At 36.0% G+C, this 23,095-nt stretch overlaps 1 protein-coding gene across 4 annotated transcripts in view; it reads right to left on the bottom strand.

The window, feature by feature from the left end:
- Positions 1-2,863: 2,863 nt before the first annotated feature.
- Positions 2,864-23,095, bottom strand: part of AGPS (alkylglycerone phosphate synthase) — a 204,373-nt gene continuing 184,141 nt past the window's right edge. For 3 of the 4 annotated variants that reach the window (XM_045806173.2, XM_087861651.1, XM_045806171.2), the window contains 3 exons: positions 22,260-22,359; positions 20,035-20,092; positions 2,864-8,509 (listed from right to left, as the gene is read on the bottom strand). In XM_045806173.2, coding sequence (XP_045662129.1) covers positions 8,388-8,509; positions 20,035-20,092; positions 22,260-22,359 — 280 coding nt within the window. In that variant the 3' untranslated portion in view covers positions 2,864-8,387. The remainder of the gene's footprint in view (positions 8,510-20,034; positions 20,093-22,259; positions 22,360-23,095) is intronic. The other variant, XM_087861646.1, reaches the window with a different exon arrangement.

Below are 23,095 nucleotides of genomic sequence, written 5' to 3'. Positions count from 1 at the left end.
TCCACTTTGTAGCTAGGAGACACTCCATTTCCTTCCTTGTGCCCTTCCGTAGAGGGCAATGACTAACCTACTTTAAAAGCAGAAATTCTGTATACATCATAGATACCCAGTACAAGCAGCCTATACCAGTGAAGCCGCCAGCAGAGGCACTGGATTTAGTCAGACCCACTTACCAGCTACTAACAGTTGATGTTACTCAACCTCACTAAACCTCAGTTATTTCACCAGTTAAAAAAAAAAAGGAAAAAAGAAAAAAAGAAAAAAAAAGATGATACCACTCACTTCACAGGATTGTTAGAACAAGCATTACCTATTGTCTAGGGTCAAATCTCAGCACAGTGTCTGGCTAATAAAGGATGAATTAAAAAGTAAATTATTAATGCAATAATCATTTCTAGGATAGTATTCAGCAAAAATATGTAGACTTAATCAGAATCACAGAGACCAACTTAGAAGGGACCTTAGAGATTTTCATTTTATGAAAGAAATTAGTTCCAAATACAGAAAGTAACTTGTAGGTGGTAGAGGAAAATGGAGCACACACAAAATTCCAGAACAGAACTCTTTCCATTGTGTTCTTAGGTTTTGGAACTCCATCCTCTCTTATTTTACAGCTTTATAGTGACAAAATTTCAATTTTTAAAGAGTACCTTCCCAGATGTAACGTGCATACAATGAGGTACAAAAGATGTGACAGAACTGTGTAAGAATGGATTTAAGAGGGGCGCCTGGGTAGCGCAGTCGTTAGGCGGCTGCCTTTGGCTCAGGGCGTGATCCTGGCGTTCCAGGATCGAGTCCCACATCGGGCTTCTCCGCTGGGAGCCTGCTTCTTCCTCTCCTACTTCCCCTGCTTGTGTTCCCTCTCTCGCTGGCTGTCTCTCTCTGTCAAAATAAATAAATAAAATCTTTAAAAAAAAAAAAAAAAGAATGGATTTAAGAGGTTGTCCACCAGCCAATACTAGACCCAATCAACAGATCACATCAGAAAATAGGTTTGACTATATTGAAAATAGAGACATGCCCCTGAGGCCAAACATAGGCAAAAGTAAATGTGATGGCAGTAAGACCTCATTTGCTTTTCTGACAGGGTAGCTCAAGAAACTTGAGCAGCAAGCTTCATCAAAGGATTTCAGCCTGGCAGCTGCCAAGGTTAAATTAAGTAAATGTAATTGCATGTTTAATGTTTGTCTGAAATAATTGTTGATTCACTGGGGGGAAAAAGCCTATTTGTGGACCAAATATAAAAATGTCAAGTGGACAACAGCATGCCAAGTGGAAGAAGAGCTGCCTGGGTCCTGAATGCTCTTTCATGGATGTGTTACTGGGCAGACCCTTGTGTACTGCAGCTACCCGCCATTACCTGCAAGAGAATCCAGATATAATGTCTCACTTCTACTAAGGACCCAAAACTGGATGGAACAAAAAATATTCTGGATAAGAGTCAAGATTCTAAAATTTTGAAACTCTGGAATTAAATCCAGCAAGATACAAATTTTAGGAAGGATAAATATAGGTAATTGGACTGTAAAAAATCAGACTCCAGGGAGATGTGGCCAAAATGGCATATACAGAAAAGACAAGCTTTGTTAAATCCAAGTTCAATGTGAGGTGACAGTGCAATGTCCATCAAAAATGCATTTATTAGTGATTAGAATAAAGAAATCATTGCTACTACTCTGGCACATTCAGGCTTAGACACATCACTTTAAGAACATCAAAGGGGGGGTGCCTGGGTGGCTCAGTTGGTTGAGCATCCAACCCTTGATTTCAGCTCAGGTCATGATCTCATGGGTCGTGGGATCCAGCCCTGCTCAGCGTAGAGCCTGTTTGAGATACCCTCTCTGTCCCTTCCCCCTGCTTGCTCATGTACTCTCTCCCTCTCGCTCTCTAAAAAAGAAAAAAAAAATTAAATAGAATTTTTTAAATGAAATAAAATTTTGGGGAGCCTGGGCGGCGTAGTTGGTTAAGTGCCAACTCTTGGTTTTGGCTCAGGTCACGATCTCGGGGTTGTGAGACTGAGCTCTGCATCAGGCTCCGCACTCAGCAAGGAGTCTGCTTGAGACTCTCTCACCCTCTCCCTCTGCCCCTCCCCCCACCAAAATAAATTAATCTAAAAAAAAAAAAACATCAAAGAGGCACATATGAAGAGACACTGGGATGGTGAAGGGTCTAGAACTCACAGGAACAAAAGCTGACTGGTGAAGATGTGGGGGAACATGAGCTGCCTTTAAACACTGGAAGAACTGCCCTGCAAGAGAGCAACTAGTCAATTCTTTATGACTACAAAGACAAAGGTTACATCAATGAATAGAAGAGGAAGATGGATTTCAGTCTAATAAGCAAAAACCTCTTAATACCTGAAGATTTCAAGTTGGAAAAGGCTTCCTGGAAAGGCAATAAATTCCCATTTGGTCACAGCAAATGTTCGGGACGACTGGTTATCTGTTGCCTGGGGGATAGGGGAAATTACACAATTATGTTTGGCAAAAGGTAAGATGAGAGGATTTCTAAGGTTCATTCAGTCCAAGCTTATAAGAGCCAGGCAGAAAACTTCTTTCTTTAGTTAATTAAGAGCTGAAATCTTAGTGAGGCAAGTGATTATTGAAATGTACCAAGTAAGATGAGGTTCAACAGGTTTGATCCTCAGTCATTTCAGAGCCCAGAAAACTACAACCTTCCCTCCAGCACAGGAGCCACAGGCAGGGACAAAATCAGTATCTGTGCACATAATCCTTCACTAACAGAGACGCTACTCATGCGTACAGACTATATTTTATCCATTTTCTGTCAGTATAACAAGATGCTGCCAAAAAAGGTTAAATGGAATCAACATGAAATCAGCAACGATTTCTGTAACAATGAGTGGTTTTGATATTGTTTTATTTCTTCCCAGCACATTTTAAAAATCACACATGGGCATTTGCTTATAGAACAGTACAGTCTAGGAAAAGCAATAAAAGGAGAATCCAAACATACACCAAAAGCACAGTATATAGACTATGTTTTGAGCCCTTGTGCAAAACAGTATGGCTCAGTCTGAACTGACAAAGCTGTGTTGAAATCTCTCAGGAATTTCCCTTCCCACTACATATCAACGTTTAAACTATAAATGTAAAGAGAAGAACTGTTTGTATGCATTAGTTACAGCAATATAATGGCTTACATACAAGAGCTTACTCACATGTAGTTTCCAAAAGATTACTACAGTACTGGCAGGAATATGTACTGCCTTGGAGGAAGACTCAGGATAAGATATTATTCAAGTCAAGTTGAATCAGAGCCAAGTATTTCACAGGCTTAGCAAAAAAGGACAAAAATTAAGAAATATAATCTACACATATTTCTCGTAAGATTTATCATTGTCCAGGAACAGAAATACTCATTATTCTGAAGGCACCATCACAGAAAAAAAGACTGACAGACAATATAAGGAATAGAACCCCCCTCCCCCCACAGGCCTTGCTCCTCAGGGAGCTGTGTGAGCTAACATCCAAAAGCATGTAGCGGATGTCTCAGGGACTGAGTGAGTAGGCCACATCCACTAAGCCACATCTTAGGGCTACTAAGTTGGGACAATGGAATGAAAATCTAAGAATGAAAGTACATATAAATCCCATTGACTGAATGGATATATAGAGTACAGGTCCACCAAATAATTAGTGAAACAGACTAGAATAGGTGATCCAAACCCATGCTGTGGAAGGGATTTTCAGTATTTCTACATATAACTACTTATTCCTGACATATTCTTGAAGAGGAATAGCCCTGAACTATTAAACAATCTCAGTCTTTAAAGACTTAATGTATCCTCTCCCACATTTTAAACAATGGCTATTTCATGGAAAAAAAAAAAAAAATCCCAACAAGGCACTGTGAACTTTTGGGGATATTCCTTACAAGGCCCAAAAAAATATTTATAGAAACTGTATACCAGTACAAGCATTTCATGTCCTTTACGGATATGTGAACAAGATTACTTTAAGGGTCAAACAATAGATTTCATAGGGTGCTCATGTTGTTCATGAAAAACACTGCTAACAGTAAGATGCCCGAAAAACAGGTGTTCGTGCTGCTCAGAAATCCACACTAAAACATTCTTCTTCTCCTTCTTAGATTTGGAAGTTCAGTCTCTGAAAAATGTTCTTAATGATACTTAATGTAGTGTTTTTCTTCCTTGTGGGGGAAAAAAAGGGTTCTAAAACAACCTCTTTTGGGAACCAAAAAAGAAATCTTTTCATGTTCACAGAACTCAAGTTAACTTCATTCTGTGATGGTTCTTTGGCTTGAGTGTTCCATATATCAGTGGGACGTCCTTACTCATGTTTGTTAAGAAATTGTTGTGGTTAGAAGAGCACAGAGCTCATTCTCTGAGGATCTTCCTAGGTTCAAATTGGAATGCTTCAGGTTCACGGGAGACTAAACACCTCCCAGGAATATAACATTGATTTAAAAAATAATTAGAGTGATAAAAATCTAGCTAACTATATTCTAAAGGGGTCTGATTATGCTTCATTAATAAAACTATAAAATTTTGTTCTCAAATCAGTGGAAATACGAAGATGAAAAACTAAAATTGAAAGAAAAACCCACATGCAAACAGAACAATGAGTTCCCACTCCCTCTGAAGAAAACAAAATCTCTTAGACCTGGGTGCACTTTATTAATAATATATGTTTCTATAACCCTGTTGATGTTACAAGTAGTTTTTACAAATTCCACACTAAAGACAAACAGTGTGGTTTAGGAAGCAGAAAGCCAAGTAACTTACATCCTTCACAGCAGGCATTCTATTTGATAGTTTAAAAAAAATCTTTTACATTTTCTGAATTTCAGCATCAATGTATACATTCTTTCCTTTTCAGGACACTGAAATTAATAAGAATTCAGTGAATATACCGACATATAGTTAATTTGGAGCCTTGAGCAAAGCCACACTTCCATAACTCATAAAGCCAAAGGTGATTCTAGATTCTTCAATCCGAAACTAGCACTTGTTATTTTCAGCTTTTCTCCCACCATGAGCTAAGCCCTAATTAAAAGCAAAGATGCCAAAGATTAAGTAGTAAAGGAAAAACTATTAAAGCTGTCCTTAATGCCTGTCATGGTGTTTCTTAAAACGTAGAGACGCTTTCCACAGCATTCCATTAGGGCTGCTTTAAGCGCCAGCACATGCAGCTTGTGAATCAACCCATAATCAATAACTGCTTGTGTTCTACGTTTATACAGAATAGATGCTCAACCACACCCAGCCCCGTTTGAACAGCTGAGGTTACACACTTCAGCTTGGGACTACAGGGCTTCTTTGATCAGCTCTGGTTAAGAAGCTGTAGCTAAAAAAGAAAAGGACAAAGAAAAATCCCTGGAGCCAGCATGCAGAAAAGCATCCTCACAAATGTGAGCTAGGACTTAGCAGTTACTAAGACAATATTCTGCAAACCAGGTTTCCTTGCAACCATCTGTATCTGACACAGTATACACACTGATGGAGGCTCACCTTTCTTGCGCTTTTGTTTTCCAAAATATGTCAGCACAACTATGTGCACTAGAAGGCTTCCAGCTTCATAACTAACTCTTAAGTAATAGTACTGAATATGTAAGTATTTAGGAAGTAAACTTCCAACGCCTCTGAAGAGGAAAGAATTCAATCCTCTTTCTTGTGGTAAAATGCTTGGCACAATAAACATGTGGCTTCTACAATTCTGACTGAACTAAAAAAGCTCAAGTTAGTATAATACGAAATTCACTTGTGCACTGTATTTTGCACCAAACATTAAGGCATCAGTTTCTGTAAGGGTCAATAAAGCCTGTTCATATTGAGTCTTTAGTATTCAATGCCACTTCTCACTAGCAGCAAGTTCCTAGTCCCACTAAAACCTCAACCCAATGTGACATCAACAAATATAAGAAATATGACTAATTTAAGAAAGACAAATCAATGTTTATGTTGTAGTAAAAACCAAATAGGTTATGAGCTTTTAAAATTTTAAACAAACTTATTCAAAATGAGTTTAAAAGCCTCACATAAACAATGTACTCCAGGCTTTAACTTTTATGAAGCCATTTTCAGATATTTCAGAAATATGAGGCAAGGTTTACGTGCCTCTGTGCATAATCAAGAACCCAGTTCTCCACAGAAACTAAGTATATGCCAAGGTATCGCTCAGAAGCAGGTGTGAGAAAGTGGGGAAAAGGCTATCTGATTTACTAAATCAGAGTGAAACAGCACTGGTGAGTGTTCATGTGTTTCAAAATAATCCCTGTAGACATGATTCCAACAACAGAATGTAGTCATCACTATAAAATCAAGGCTGGGGAGTCCTGCATACATGGAAGAAGAAAAACAAAGACATAAATCACTAATTTCCATAAGGTTCATGTAGAACAGTGAACACAACAATTTTCACTGTGACATTTATAGTTTCCTAATATCAAATACAGATTTCTGAGGTTGTTGAAATCTGAACTCCCTGGGAAAGAATGTTATAACAATCACGTGCAAAGGAATGGATCTGCTTATGAATCTGTAAATTTTATTTAAAAAAGTTACTCAGAAACATGTATACACTCCAGTGAGATATTAGTACTGTATTAAATTTTACATTTTGATCACCAGTTAGAGAAATTACCTTCATGAATAGATAGATGCATTTTATAAAGCTGAGATTTTTATAATTCTAGAGGCAAGTGTAATTTCCTCATCAAGCATCCAACTATTTCAAATAGCAAGGGCTTTTAAAGCTAAGATCTGCTGGAAATTTTATAATTAAAAATAAATCACCAATGAAGAGAGGCAGCTTCTAATAAATAAATATTTAGTTTTTGTTGTTAAACTGATATTTAATTTTGATTTGCTTACAGATTTTAAGTTTATTAGTTTGAGGCCAATTTTATTAAAAATTGTTTATCATTTTGAAGTCTTAAAAATACCATTTTGTTGATTTAAATTTTCACTTTTCTGGATAAGTATACTTCAGATATAAAAGGTATCAAACTGCCCCAAAATACTTTGGAGCTGTTGCTACATAGACAGACAGTGTGTCCTTTTAAAGGATCGTCTGCACTTTGACTTACATTATCTGATCAAATATTAATTTTAAAAAATTATCAAAAGTTAGGTTTTGCATTAAGAAAAGAATCCATCCCAAAATGTGAATCATGAACCTTGACAGACAGTGACTCAAAGTAATCATTTCATTTATTTTAATATCCAGGTTCAAATGTAAAAATGTTTGTTAAATGTGATTAACGTTCTCCCTATTACTTAAGAAATATGATATTTTAAACTTTTGATTATGGCATGTGTATTAATACATTTTTTTCAAAATTTAGGTTAAACCAGTAATTCAAAAAAGGTGTTAAACCACTATTAAAAACTAAACTGAAACTTTACTTTTATATGAAAATTTATCATGTTGTTTGGGTTAATTAAAAAAAATTTGTCACTGAAACTTGAGGTTTTCAAATTCAACAGTTAAATGATAACTGTGTTTCATTGGCCAAACGATTCTTTGAATTGGAGATATTAAGTGTAAGGAGTCTTCCTTCTTCTGCTCCCATTGCAGCTTCTTCTGCATCTCAGCAACAAGAATGTGAAATCAGAAACATTAGGACTCTTAAGCTGAATAAAGGCATTCATTTCATGGTAAACCTGTTCTTCACATACAATGAGTGATAAGTCAGCTTTTCTTATAAAACATATTATGAAGGAACTAAGATACAACAAGAGGTTATCTCAGTTATTCACATACAACTCATACCTCAGTAGAAACAGAAACACGGAGAACAAAAAACATGTCCCCTAACAATAATTTTTAGACTGATTTAAGGTTCTATAACTGTATACTAATTTCAAAGAAAAATGTAGGCCAAGCACCTCACGGAACTGAAGGTATCCTAAATAACAGGTTGCCTATATTCTTTCATGAGTACCCTCCTTAATGGCCTACTCACACTAGAATGTGTAATCACTCCTCAACGGAATCCTTCCCTAGATACCTGCTTCCCAGAAACATCCTTTTAAAAAGAGGCTAGGTAAGCAGTGAATGACACCAAAATCTGCCTTTGTTCCCAAGGGGAAGCATCAATACAGAACAGCTGGCAGCATCTTCCTTTGAAATAACGACTAGCAGCCTTGTGCTGCCTAAAATTTGAAATGACAACCAGTTAGCGGTAAACTGATGCACCTACAATGAGCGAGATTTAGGAATACCACCTGTCAATCCATAGATGTAGAAACAAAACAAATACAGAATGAAACAACTTATTTTAAACCACAAACAAATTTTGCTGAAAATACAGTCCATGATATATTTGATTACTGGTATAACCATAGTTGAAGACTTAAAAAAAAAAAAAAAGTGACATTTTTCGTAACAACCGTAATGGATTTATAAAAGGTTTTTGTTTCCAAAGATGTTATTGGGGTCCACATATTCCTTGACAGACTTCAGCATCCCAAAGCCGACATCAGAGATACTTTCCTTTAGCCACTGCTTCCGTAACTTGCCCACTGGAAAAACAAAATCAAAAATGCTTCAATATACACTATGATGCTGGGAACCAATCAATCTTGTGACCATGAATGAACAAACACTGTGTGATAAATGCTTTTATTCAAAAATGAGAAATGTTTTGCTTTATTTGATTTATTGAGCCCACCAGACTATCAAGCTCATTAAGCCCAATGTATTCCCAGGGGAAGCCTGAGCTCCACAATGTCTCCTTTCTCTGTAAACTATGAAACGGAGATATAGGAAGCCTGGGCTGAGATTGAGGCCCAGTTACAAATAACAAAATGAGAAAAACACGCATTTCAAAAGAACCCACCTCCTGTCTTAACTACCAAAACACGCCAAAGTTTCAGAGAAAATGAAGTTAACTAAAGAAAAACATCATCTCCAGATGAATTTGTTGGGAATATTATAGCAAAAATGGCAGGATATACATCCATAAAATATTTTAAAGCTTAAAATAATTAAGAAAATCTGAACCTTTAATGGGTTTAAGAAAAAAATGTGTTTATGAAACTTTTATTTGCATTTTATTTTCATATTACTTTTAAATAAATTTACATGTTCCCAAATAATGGTTATTTTCTTTCTATTGTTTTTCCAGAATTAAGACTTTTTTAGGCACTAAATAAATACCTAATCCATTTTAAACTTAATCTTCTACTTTTATACATTGTATAATGTCCCCCTTCTCTGTTTCTAGCTCTTGCTAATTTGAGAATAATGAAGTAATATGATGATCCACAGCATGAATTATCTTTTTAAGGGCACCCTTTAAAAAAAAATAACCTTTTCTAAGTAGAACTTTTATAAGAAAGGATATGCACTTAATCTGTAAAAAAATTTTGACATGTTAACTTGCTTTAGCATTTAAAGCAATATGCTAATTTATCTGTGGCAAAATGGATAAATCTTTTAAATTTACAGAGAGGCTTATTTGTAGTTAGTACTTTGCAAACATATTATTATAATAATTGAATTCAAATGGTCATTTTCCACAAATGTTCATTAATGATCCAAAGTCATCAACAGTGATTTAATTGGCCAACTGAAATGGAAACCTTCTTTCATTAAAGTATTCAGCCTGTCATTCTAAAATGCGATCTCATTTATCAGGCGGCAGTGATACACTGTAGCATCTGCCATTTGGAACCTTAAATACCATTTCCGGCTCAACTCAAACCATCTTTGTGTCCAGTTCTCCAGGAAACTATAGAATTGTCATTAAAATTACAGCATGGTATCTTAAGCGAAATATTTCTGCTTGACTTCTAGAAATAAAAAAGTTTGCTTGTATTAAGATGGGGAAAAATGAGATACAGCAGGAAAAAACTCTTAAATTCAAAAAGAAAACAAAAAAACTGTCTAAAAGAGCTCTAAAACTGGAAGCCAAACAAAACAAATTCTTATTCATGCAATCTCTACCACCAAAAAGATGTTGACCTGGTCTTCCTACTATCTCCCTTGCACAACTCATCACAATGCTTTAGGCTTGGTTTTGCCATCTTCAAAGATATTAGAATCTATGAAGTCTTTCACCTCAAGTAGCTTATGATTTTAAGCACTCAAAAAAGTTGTAAATCAGTTATTTTCAGATTTGCTCCAACGGATTAAAAAAAAAAAGCAACTACTTTGTGAGTGATAGAAGTTGCATTATTATAAGCTACGCACACTGAGGCAGCTCAAGAGAGAGGGGTGAAGAGCAGTCAATGGTAGTCTCCACTGTTATCTGTAATATAGTTTCACTGAATGTGTCCTGTGGTTATGGATGTAATTGTCCTGAAAAGACTGCAAACAACTGCTCCAACAAGATGGAGCACATTAGAACCTCAGCAGGATGCCCAACAGCTAGCTTGTCTGTCTGGTTTTACACCTCTAGTAATAATGCAATTCCACAAGGAGCTGAACCATCGTCTGAGAAGCCACCCAACAGCCATTGCATATTTAATGAAGTTGCTCACCAAGCGCTGGAAAACAGAAGGTGCTTGGAGTGCATCATTAGTTCTGTCAGAAGGATAATTTACACATCTATCTTGTCAAATTTTCTATGGTTTATACTTTTACAATAATCAATCTAACATACATTTGATTAGTGAACTAGAAAGTAAAAAAAAAAAGGCAGTACAGGCAAAATGGCTGTGGCCCCTCATAAACATATTTAATGAAAGAATTTAACCCCTTGATGGCAGAGGTCTGAGCGCTTCTTCCTTCAGTGATAATAACAGATTTTGAACTGAGGTCAGAAATCATGGCCTATATAATTGAAGTGACCAGGAAGCTTTTTAGTTTTGCTTAACAATTTAAGGCAGCTACACTGTAGGATAAGTGTACAGACAGAAAACACAGTTTAAGTAAAAATGCTCAGCCTTTCAAGCCTTTAAGACGATTAGTAGAAATAATCTTCATAAAATGCTAAAGAACCTTTGGTGGCTATCTCAGATGAATCAATAAATCAAAAACAATAACAACAAAATACCAAAGACTGTAATCTCAAAGAGAGATCACACTTCAAAGTAGAAGACTTTTATTCTAGAGCTAAACAACAACACTAATAATATCCTTCGTACAATCCTTATTTGCACTGCAAGGCATTTAGAAATTAGCTGACTGTACTGGTCTGGATATGTGTAACACACGTGTGCACAAATACATGCATGTTTAAACACATGTAGAACTCATTTCAGAAATGGAAGAAATGACACTCTGTCCTTTATGTAGCATGCCATATTGGAGGAGGGGAGAATGGATAAGAATAGCAAATAATAGGCAGCCGAAGGCTATTTCAGCATCCCTTGTGTATATTCACACAAATTATTCATGACAAGACATATATACATTCTTACCACATGAAGCTTATGCCTCCTTCTGAACCTGGATTATCTGACGTGGGATATTCATGACTATGGACTCAACTACATTCTTTTGACTTATGATTTTCCAGAAGTATAAACCTAGTCTGAGAGCTAACACTAGAGCTACAAAAAGCCAAGACAGGGACCTTGTACTCCACAATTCACAGTTATCCTAAATATATGATACCCAAAGTCTTAAGCTGGGTATTTAAGAGTCTTAGATATATTTTTAAAGATATAAAAACTTGGGTGCCGGGGTGGCTCAGTTGGTTAAGCGTCTGCCTTCAGCTCAGATCATGATCTCAGGGTCCTGGGATTGAGCCCCGCATCGGGCTCCCTGCTCAGCAGGGAGTCTGCTTGTCCCTCTCCCTCTACCCCTCCCCCACCTCATTTTCTCTCTCTCTCTCAAAAAAAATAAAATAAATAAAATCTTTTAAAAAAAGATACAAAAATATAGACCAGCTAAATGCTGAACATTATCACAACTAATGGGAAAATTCTTTTTCCACTTAAATTAAAAATGGAATTTACCTATCAGTGGTTTCAGTGGTCGCAATTTTGCCCTCCAACGTACATGTAGTAATGTCTACAGACATTTTTGGTTGTCCTAACTGGGCTGATGTTACCAGCATTGAAAAGGACAGAAGCCAGGAATGCTGCTAAACATCTTAGAATGCACAGAATGCACAGAACGGTCTCCAGAACAAAGAATTATCTGGACCAAAATGTCAGCAGTGCCAAAATGAAATCCTAGACTATGTGCTTCCAAGGGGCTATGTCTTAGAAGCCCAAACAATTTCCATAAGGGCAACATACTTCCACTGCTACAACCAACTGGATTAGTAGCAAATGGTTTATTGCCATTTGCAAGGTGAACTTGCTCTAAATTTGAGGCTACTGACCAAACTGAGAGAAATTCTGGAGAAAGTGATAGACGGAAGTTACATCTGAGAACATCAATGGCACTGATGACTACTGCTACTTCATTTTAAAAGTTAACTCCTAAAAACTTGAATTCAATATCTACTGAAAAAAACTTGTAGGTCATTTCTTGCGCCATTTTTCTAGCCAGTGGGTGAATATATATATATATATTCATATATATATATATATGAATATATATATATATTCAATAAAGCTTCACAGCACTATCCCTCTTATGATAGAAATGTTCTTTATCTGCACTATTCAGCATCATAGCCCCTACCCACATGTGGATATTAGCATTTGAAATGTAGCTAGTGCAAGTGAGGAAATGAATTTTTAGTTTCATTTCATTTTATTTTTTTAAAGATTTTATTTATTGGGGCACCTGGGTGGCTCAGTTGTTAAGCGTCTGCCTTCGGCTCAGGTCATGATCCCAGCGTTCTGGGATCGAGGCCTGCATCGGGCTCCCTGCTCAGCAGAAAGCCTACTTCTCCCTCTCCCACTCCCCCTGCTTGTGTTCCTCTTCTGCTGCCTCTCTTTCTGTCAAATTAATAAATAAAATCTTTAAAAAAAAAAAAGATTTTATTTATTATTTATTTGAGAGACAGAGAGAGAGAGAGAGAACACAAGCAACAGGGAGAGGAAGAGGGAGAGGGAGAAGCAGGCTCCCAGCTGAGCAAGGAGTGCCACTCGGGGCTTGATCCCAGGACCCCAGGATCATGACGTGAGCTGAAGGCAGACACTCAACTGACTAAGCCACCCAGGCACCCTGTGAATTTTTTATTTTAATTATCATTTTTTTAAGACAGAGAGGTGAAGGAGGGGCAGAGGGAGAGAGAATCTTAAGCAGACTCTACACCCAGTGCACAGCCTGACATGGAGCTCGATCTTACAACCCTGAGATCATGACCTGAGCCGAAATCAAGAGTTGGATGCTTAATGGACTGAGCCACCCAAGTGCCCCTAATTTTAATTAATTTTAATTGATTTAAATTTAAATAGCCACAAGTAGCCTAGTAGGTTTTGTATTAGACAACACATAACATTTAAAAAAATTTTTAACTAAAGTCACTTTTAATAGATTCACATCTGAAAATATCTATAGGGATTTTTTTCTGTTATACATTTTCTAAATTTAAAATCTATTAACATATAGTGTATTATTAGTTTCAGAGGTAGAGTTTAGTGATTCATCAGTTGCATATAATGCCCAGTACTCATTACATCACATGCCCTCCTTAATACCCATCATCCAGTTACCCCATCCCACCCCACCCCCCCGCCAGCAACCCTGTTTGTTTCCTGTAGTTAAGATCCCTTACGGTTTATCTCCCTCTCTGATTTCATCTTTTTTTTTATTTTTCCTTTCCTTCCGTTATGTTCATCTGTTTTTTTTCTTAAATTCCACAGATGAGTGAAGTCATATTATGTCTTTCTCCGACTGCCTTATTTTGCTTAGCATAATCCCCTCTAGTTCCATCGGCGTCATTGCAAATGGTAAGATTTTTTTTTTTTGATGGCTGAGTAATATCCCACTTTACACACACACACACACACACACACACACACACACACACACCACACCACACATCTTTATCCATTCATCTGCCGAGGGACATCTGGGCTCTTTTCATATTTTGGCTATTGTGGACACTGCTGCTAAAACATTGGGGTGCACGTGCCCCTTCAAATCACTATGTTTGTATCCTTTGGGTAAAAACCTAGTAGTGCAATTGCTGGGTCATAGGGTAGCTCTATTTTTAACTTTTTGAGGAACCTCCATACTGTTTTCCAGAGTGGCTGTACCAAAATGCATTCCTACCAACAGTGTAAGAGGGTCCCCTTTCTCTGCATCCTCACCAACATCTGTTGTTTCCTGAGCTGTTAACTTTAGCCATTCTGACTGGTGTGGGGTGGTATCTCATTTGATTTGTATGTCCCTGATGCTGACTGATGTTGAGCATTTTGAAAATATTAACTGTTAGCTAACCACATGAAACTACAAAAGTTAATTATTTTCTAACAATCTAATAATGTAGTACAGGCATTCTCAGACTAGCGAACATCTTACTTAGAAGAGTCTTGGATATAAAATTGCTGGGAAGGGAAAGTTCTCTCTAGAGGTCCAAAGAGAAGTGTTAGTATCTAAGCCACCTATTCTATGATGGTGATACACCTGAGAGCATAAGCTACAACAGGTAGCTTCTGTGATTGCATACATGGAAAGGCACAGGGATCAATACATTCTTTACAACAGATTTTCTGTCAGTTCTCAAATCTGTTTATCCTATGATATAGCTGTAATAATTAAATGTTCAGTGAAATTATGGGTTAAATTGGTTTTTACTGTCTGGTCTTGAAATCTATTTACAACATTTCTTCAGTGGAAAAATATTATAATCAACTAATAAGTTTTGTGAGAAAAAGCCAGTCACAAAGAAGAAACCAAAGGAAAAAAAATTAAAGTACAAAACAAACTCTCTGCTATATTATGGTAATCTGATATTCAGTATTGGAAAGACTATACTCATCTGGTAGGCATCAAAAGATCAAAATCACAACCAGGATACTGACATTGATATAGTCAAGATACAGAACAATTCCATCGCCACAAGGATCCCTGTGTTGTCTGCTTTACAGTGACCTCTTCCCCACAACCGACTCCTGGAAATTGTTCATCTGTTCTCTATTTCTATAATTCGGTCATTTCAAAAATTTCCTAGAAACAGAATCACACTGTATGTAATCTTTGGGGACTGGCTTTTTTTACTCATCATAATTCCCTGGAAAGTCATCCAAGTTGTTGCATGCACTTATAGTTGGTTCCTTCTTATTGCTGAGGAGTTGACCATGGTATGGATGTACCAACCACTAGCTGAAGGACATCTAGGCTATTTCCAGTTTGGGACTATTACACGTAAAGCTGCCCTGAATACTCATGCACAGGTTTTTGTGTGAGTGTAAGTTTTTAATTCTCTGGTATTCAATTCTCTGGTATACACAAGAGTGTAACTGTTGCGTTAAATGGTAGTTTCACGTTTGATTTTATTAAAAAAAACTGCCAAAGTGTCTACAGAGTGGCTGCACCACTTTGCGTTCCCCTCCAGCAATGTATTATTGATCTAATTTCTTCATATCCTCACCAGCATTTTTTAATTTTAGCTCTCTGATAGGTGTGTAGTGATTTCCCTTGTGGCTTTAATTTGCATTTTCTTAATAGCTAATGATGTTGAGCCTCTTTTCATGTGATTATTTACCATCTGTATATCCTCTTCAGTGAAATGATTCTTCAGCTCTTTCGCCCACTTTCTAATTGGATAGTTTGCACCTTACTCTTGAGTTTTGAGAATTCTTTATATATTACAGACACAGGCCTTTGTTGGACATGAGATTTGCACGTATTTTCTACTTCTCCATAGCTTATCTTTTCATCTACTTATCAGAGTCCTTTGCAGACCAAACGTTTTTAATTTTAATTAGATCCAATTTATCAACTTTTCCTTTAATGGATTGTACTTCTGGTGACCAGCCTAAGAACTCTTTGCCTAACTCTAGACCCTGAAGATTTTTCCTAGTTTCTTCTAAAAGTTTTATTATTTTATGTTTTACATTTAAATCCATAATCAATTTTGAGTTAATTTTGGTATAAGGTGTTGAAATTTAGGTCAAGATTCTTTTTGGTGTGGGGGGCTTATGGATGTCCACTTACTACAGCACTGTTTGTTGAAAAACTATATCCCCCCCCTACTGGACTGCTTCTGTATTGTTGTCAAAATCAGTTGGATATACTTATGGGAGTTTTCTATTCCCTTCCACTGACGATGTTTCTCTCTCTCCTCCAACAGCACAGTCCTGATTTTACTAGAGCTATAATATAAAGTTTTGAAACCAAGTAGATAAATTCCTATGACTTAATCTTCTTTTTCGTAATTGTTTCAGGTATCTAGTTCCTTTGTCTTGCCATATAAATTTTAGAATAATCTTTTCTATGTCTACTAAAAATTTTGCTGAAATTTTAATAGGAATCGCATTTAACAAATAAATAAATAAATCTGGAAATGACCGTCTTCACTCTGCCGAGTTTTCAACCAATCCATGAACACGGTCTCTCCACTTATTTAGGTCTCCTTTGATTTTTTTTTCATCAACATACTATAATTCTCGGAATACTGATCCTGTAAATATTTTGTTGGATTTATGCCTAAGTATGTACAAATCTTATTAGATTTATGTTCACGTCATTTTCTTTGAAGCAACTGGAAATGGTATTGTATTTTAAATTTCAGTTTCTCTAGGTTTGTTCTTAATATTAGAAATGTCATTGATTTTTGTGTGTACTCTTAAATTCTGCAATCTTGCTGATCTTGATTTTATAGATTCTTTGCGATTTTCTACATAGGCAATTATGGCATCTATTAACAGTAAGAATTTTATTTCTTCCTTTCCAATATATATGTCTTTTATTTCACACTATCGTTTTAACAAAGGGCTTCAAAGCCAATCTTTTGCTGATTCTTTTGAGTAGTCTCTTTTTTAAAGTTTCTGATACTACTGGATTCTGTTAAGACCACAAAAAAAACAAAAAAAACAAAAACAACAACAAAAAAAAACAACCTTGGAGCCGCTGTCCCACAATTATTCTCTAGCAATAGGAAATAATTTTGGCTAAGTAAAGACACCAATATTTAAACTAAGACTGGTTTTTTTAATCAAAGAATTGTACTTCCTGACAAGGACTTAGGTATAATTTTAGCCAATGAACAACTTAAAAATTTAAGTCATAAATTGAAATTAAGTACACGGCTGATACAAACTCTTTAAACTGACCAGCTCGTCAGTTACAAAAACAAGCAGTATGAAGATTAAGTTAAGCAGGCTTTGTATTTCCTATAGCCTCCAGTTCCAGACTACATCTGTTTTCTTTGATACACAAAACCAGAGTTAAAATAGCTCCATTTATCACAGCATGATTGTAGGCAGACAAACCAGCCTGTCTGTTTCCAGATAGCGAAAGCAACTGTTATTAATCACAATTACAGGCCAAACCCTCTAAGAGAAATTGCATCAATATTCTCCCAACCCACAACCCTTCTACTCTCGAATCAAAAATGGTACTGAGAATGTCACGACACTGCCTGAAGGTCAGTAAATAAAGATGACACTTTGAGGTCAACTAGTTTTAGGTTCAGGATGCAAATTAAGGAAAATCTTTCCTTCACATAAAAAGAAGTGATCTCTCAAAAGCTCTGTCATTAGTTAAGTTTAGCAGGACAATTAAACCCATTCTACTTCAAACTTACATAGAAAGGTTTCTGTTTTATGAAACTATACTGAACAGCACAGGATATTTGACATTTACAAATTAGATGATTAACATTAAGTAGGAGGCATTTATGAAAATTGACATTTTTGTATAGCATATTTTGTAGCCAAGAGTGTGAAGGAAATTTCTCTTTCATATAGATTATTATAGAACTTCCTATAGAATGAGACCAACTGCAGGTTACAACTGAAAATATGTTAGGACAATCGTATCATATCCCTTAAATGTATGAATGTATCCATATAAACTGTAACCCTTTCTTCAATGGTTAAGAATATAAACCGGAGTTTCCATTTGGAGTTGTCTATTGCTATTTTTTTAAGCCTTTTTTTTTAAGCACCTACTATATGCAAGGCACCTTAGATGCTTTACATACATTATCACATGTAATTCTTTTAATAATATACAAGATAGGTACTATTATTCCTATTTTGCAGAAGAGAACACCAGCTCAGAGAAGTTATTTTCCTAAGGGCACACAGCTAGTTAAGTGCAAGAGCCAGGAGTCAAATACAGATTTGATTTCAAAGTCTATGTTCTTTCCCCTCTATTTACAAGCCTCTTGACCTTTTATTTGCTTTAAGACAAAGTTTGAATGGAACCTTACATACATAATGCATCTATGGAAAAACACTAAAATGGCTGCTGTTATGCAGTTGTAGAGAAATGCACATTATTTTATCCTGCTTTTCTACTAAATAACTGGCTCTGCTAATACACTTTCTCAGAAATATTATGGAATAAACTGAGCCTTTTCATGATTAAACATGACCCTATAATCCGACAAGGCCTGACCATTAAATGTTTGAAGCTAAGTTAACAATGAGACTATAGCCATTTTAATATGAAAGATTCAGAGCTGTTTGAGAATTTGCAAAACTGACCCAAATTCTGTAAGCACTTGGGCACTCATCCACTCACTTAACATATTCATTGAGCATCTACTACATAGAAGAGCTAGTAGTCACTGTTCTAGGTACTGGCAAACACAGTGATGAACAAGATAAAGTCAGTAACCTCATTGAACTTACTCAAATGAGGAACACAGAAACTAAACAAGAGAACAGGGAAGATACCTCTAAGAAGGTGACATTTTTATCAGAGAACTAAATGATGGGGAAAGTGAGCCATGAAAATATCTGGCAGAAAAACAAGAGAAAGAAAGAACATCAGAAAAAGAAGGAACAACAAAGAACTTGCAGGGGAAAGGGGGTTGGTAGGTCTGAAAAATAGCAAGAAAGGCAATGCTAGTAGAGTAAAAAAGTAGTAAGAGATGTGGATGGAGAGATAGACACATGTATATCCTTGAAGGTCCTGATAAGGAGTTTGGATTTTATTTTGAGTATGAGGAGAAAACACTGAGTTTTGGAAAAAGATTATTCTGGCAGCAACAGAGATGAGAGTAGGGGAGAAAGAGTGGAAGTAGACAGACCAGTTAAGATGCTACTGCAGCAGTCTCACCAGGAAGAAATAGTGACTTGAACTAGAATGTCGTGGTGGTGATGTTTTCTGGTAGTTGAGAATCATCAGCATGTCTTTAAGTCCTAGGACTGAGGTAATCACCAATGGAGTGAACACAGAACAAACCGGCTCAGGGCGGAGTCCTGGAGGACACTCCAATATTTAGTAGTTTAGAAGAGGGCAAGCTGGCAACGGGAGCATCTTCATTTTACCAGCACATATGAATATACTTTGTATTTAGGCTTACCTAGTTACTTTTTCTAAGCACTGGAAGAAACCAGGGAGTTTAGAGTTTTTTCTATGCAGTTGTAATTTCTGAGCACACAAAAAATAAAAATACGAGAAATATGATAGAAATAAAAGATTTCTATTTAAATGAGGCAGAATCTCTTAATAAATTAATATGCAATCAAACCTAGCTACATTCAAGTTCAAGCCAATTTATTCTAAAAATAAATCATTTCATCAAACTTGGGAATCTTTAACAAATAAAGACTTATAGGCCTAGAACCTGAAAAGGCACATAAATTACAGAAGGTTTATTGTAATATGATCTGACCTATATTTTTGTTACCTGATACTGACAATGTGTTAAAAACCTACAATCAGGAAGTATAAAAACAACCAGAAAGTCAAAGTGATTTACGTGCAAGAGCTGAGAAACTGAAATGTCTATGATGCGGAAATCAAAATGTTGACTCATTTCTGTTTTAACATCTAAGGCACGGCAAGTAATTAACTTAGTGTCTAAATTAGAGAAACAGAGGTTTTATACTTGAAAAGAAAAACAGTAATGTTTAATATTTCTTCTGTTGGTTACTACCACAACCTAGGCTACCTCAATGACAGACATACAAACTCTCAAGAAATATCAGGTGCCTCAAATTGCATACTGTTGTGGCTCTCCCCAGCACTTTATCAAACCAATTATTTTTAACAGTAGGAATATTAGAAATTCTACCTCCGTGATGATGCGACAGGCTCCCTCCATTAGCAAGGATTTCTTCTCTAGCTGCTGCCTGTATTTGGAAACAACACAACAAATAGTTGCTACTTAGGATTCACTTTGAAGTGAAAGAGTAAGACCCAGCTCCCAAAGGAGGCACATAATTCCTGGGTTAAATAACAAACTAGAAGCCTAATTTTCCTTTCTCTTGGTTAACTACATTTAAGAAACAATTAAATATGCAGCCTAGCTTTATATGTTTTTTTCCAGTGAATGGTCACATGTTTACAATAGTCACTTCAAGATTCTAGAAAAGAAAAAGAAGACAAAATGATCAACTCAGCAGCACTACATTGTTAATAATAATAAAATGTTTTGTGAAGACAGTCAAGTCCTACTCTGAAGTAAACATGTCACTATACCAACAAGTGTTAGTAACTAACATTTATTTTAACTGCTTATTTTAACATTTAACTGCTTATTTTAGGTCTACAAAAGTACACTAAGCAATTCACCTGTAGTAATTCATTTATTTTCCACTATAGCCTTATGGAATAATTACAATTATCCGTATTTCACAAAGAAAATGAGGCTTAGATGGTTAAATTACTCGCCAAATGTCATAAACTGGGCATCAGATTCAAAAATTACTTGCAAAGCTATCAGAGATCAACTAGAAGAGCCCTTATAGAGAATATTTCTTAGGTCAATGTCCTGGGTCAAATTATTGTCAGACCTATGGACATTTAAAAAAAACCCTTGTTTTCTCCTCCTAACGTTTGGCCCTGGTTAATCTCCTTATAGAGCACTAAGGTTAGAAAAATAAACACTTAAAGCAAAATAGAGAATGACTGAGGTGCAGAGTGAAAAAAAGGGAACAGAAGTAGAATTATATTCAATTCATGAGTATATACCAGCCAGGAGGTGAAATATCTATAGTGCCTAGAAGCTCTCAAAAATTATTCAGGTGTGTATAAACTATCAGGAGTTAGGCCAGGGTAGAAGAGGGCCCAGGCAGGACAGACGGACCACATCTCATTGCAAAGTAACTTGTATGAACTCTCATCACTTAGGATTTAGCGTTTTTCAAATGAATCCCAAAAATGCTAGCATTATATCCTCTAACAAATTATTTTAAATAACATTATTTTAAATTTAGTAAATTATTACATTAATTAAACAAATAATTTTAAATAAAGCAATAACTGCTTGAAATTAGTAGTGCTTAGAGAATGGCAGTTTGGATTGGGGAAAAAGGAGTAATTTCACTCTTGTAGTAGCACAGGGACAGGGCCTTTGAGGAGCCAGAGGACAACCAAAACACTGAAAGGCTAACCTAATGGAAAAGTACTCAGACTTTTGAGGGTGATAAATATGTTCATTATTTTGATTGGGCGATATTTTCATAAGTGTAAACATATGTAAAACTCATCAAATTGTACACTCCAAATATGTGCAGTTCCCTGTATTTCCATTATACTTCAAAAAAGCTGTTAAAAAAAAAAAAAAAAAAAGGAGGCATAGGAGGGAGCCAACCAAACCCTGTTATGGTTTGAGTCTAAAAGCATGCCACTGAAAAATCACTGCATGGTGCTACCTTTGGCAGGCATGAAATAACATTAAGACACTAGGTTTTAAATACTAGCCCACCTGAGGTTTTAACAAACCCAGTCTCCTCCCAGTTTCTCCATAGTCTAGTCTGTCTCTTCAACTCTAGGCATACTTATAATGAAAATTGGAATCTTAAGGCCATTCAAAAAATGTTAACAGAAACTGGCAGCAAATGAACCTCAATGGCCTATGTATAGCTATAGGAAACAGAAAATTATAAACTTAGAATGAGGACATTACAGCAACACACACCAAGAACATTAGGGTTGCTGACCTCAACTGTAGCCACCATCGGCAAATGGGTGAATTGCCGAAGTGATATCAAGGATTCCTACAGTCCTATTTAATTTAATCAGGTCTTACATACTGTAAATAGCAACCAAAGAATCACAAGCTACGGAATATTAATTTCAGAATATTAATTCTAATATCTCTAGAGAATATTATTAATTTTAGACTCACAATTCAGTACACAACTCAGTGCACCAAATATGCTTCTCATTTCTATGAACTACCAACCAGGTAAGCCACTGATTAAAGAGACTCAAACTAAAATTCATAAACTGATAGGAAAGTTTATTTGAATTAATAAAAGAATGTAAAGAGTACACTCATATATGTAAAATTACCTCAGTCTGTTCAAACACAGTCAGTGGGTCACTTATTCCCCTGTAGTTAAAGGCAAAGTAGAAATAGATACATGCCCCTGCATCATAAGTCTGCGTCACCCTAAAAAACAAACAGACAATCCCCGCAAGGCTTTAAGTTAAGTGAAATCAGATTTAACATCTAGAAACGTAAAGGTAAAATCATTTAGATTTGCTTAAGCCATAATCTCATTCTCTACCCAGACTCTTAACTCCATGGAAGGAATGGAGATTGGCTGGATGAAGGAAATACAGGGACTATTTGTACTGTTTTTAACAACTTTTTTTGGTTAAGTCTGGGTTATTACCCAAAGAGTTTAAAAAATTAAAAACAATGCAAATATTTCTCCAATTGCCCTGAAATAAACAAAAGCCCCACCTCCTCAAAAGAGACTGCTTTGGCTTGGTTTGGTTACAAAGTATAGCGAAGTTAAAGTAGTCCCCAGTCTAGATGGAATTTGGTAATCCATTATAAGCCTTCTAAACTTCCTCAAAGTCAACAGAAATAGGCATGAGAACTTACACCTCGGAAACAAGAGAAATGTCCAAATACCAAAAATGATCAGGCTGGGTTAAATATAGCATCTTCACATTAATAATTATTAAGAACTTTGGAAACAAATGGAATGATCAGATCAAATGCAGTGACATGGCTTTAAAATACTGTCTCTGAAGGTTTTACACTCTGGGCCCCATATGTGCACATGTTGTATGTGTGTTTGCAAAAGATACCAAGCACATTAGATTACTAAATCATATATATGATATATATCTGGGCTCTCAAATGCAATTAGGTGAAGCATTTAAAAGAGGGCTAA

Source organism: Ursus americanus, chromosome 1, assembly GCF_024610735.1.
Source record: "Ursus americanus isolate L20-20 chromosome 1, mUrsAme1.1.p, whole genome shotgun sequence".
Classification (NCBI taxonomy): Eukaryota; Metazoa; Chordata; class Mammalia; order Carnivora; family Ursidae; genus Ursus; species Ursus americanus.
This window is presented reverse-complemented; position numbering and strand designations above follow the sequence as displayed.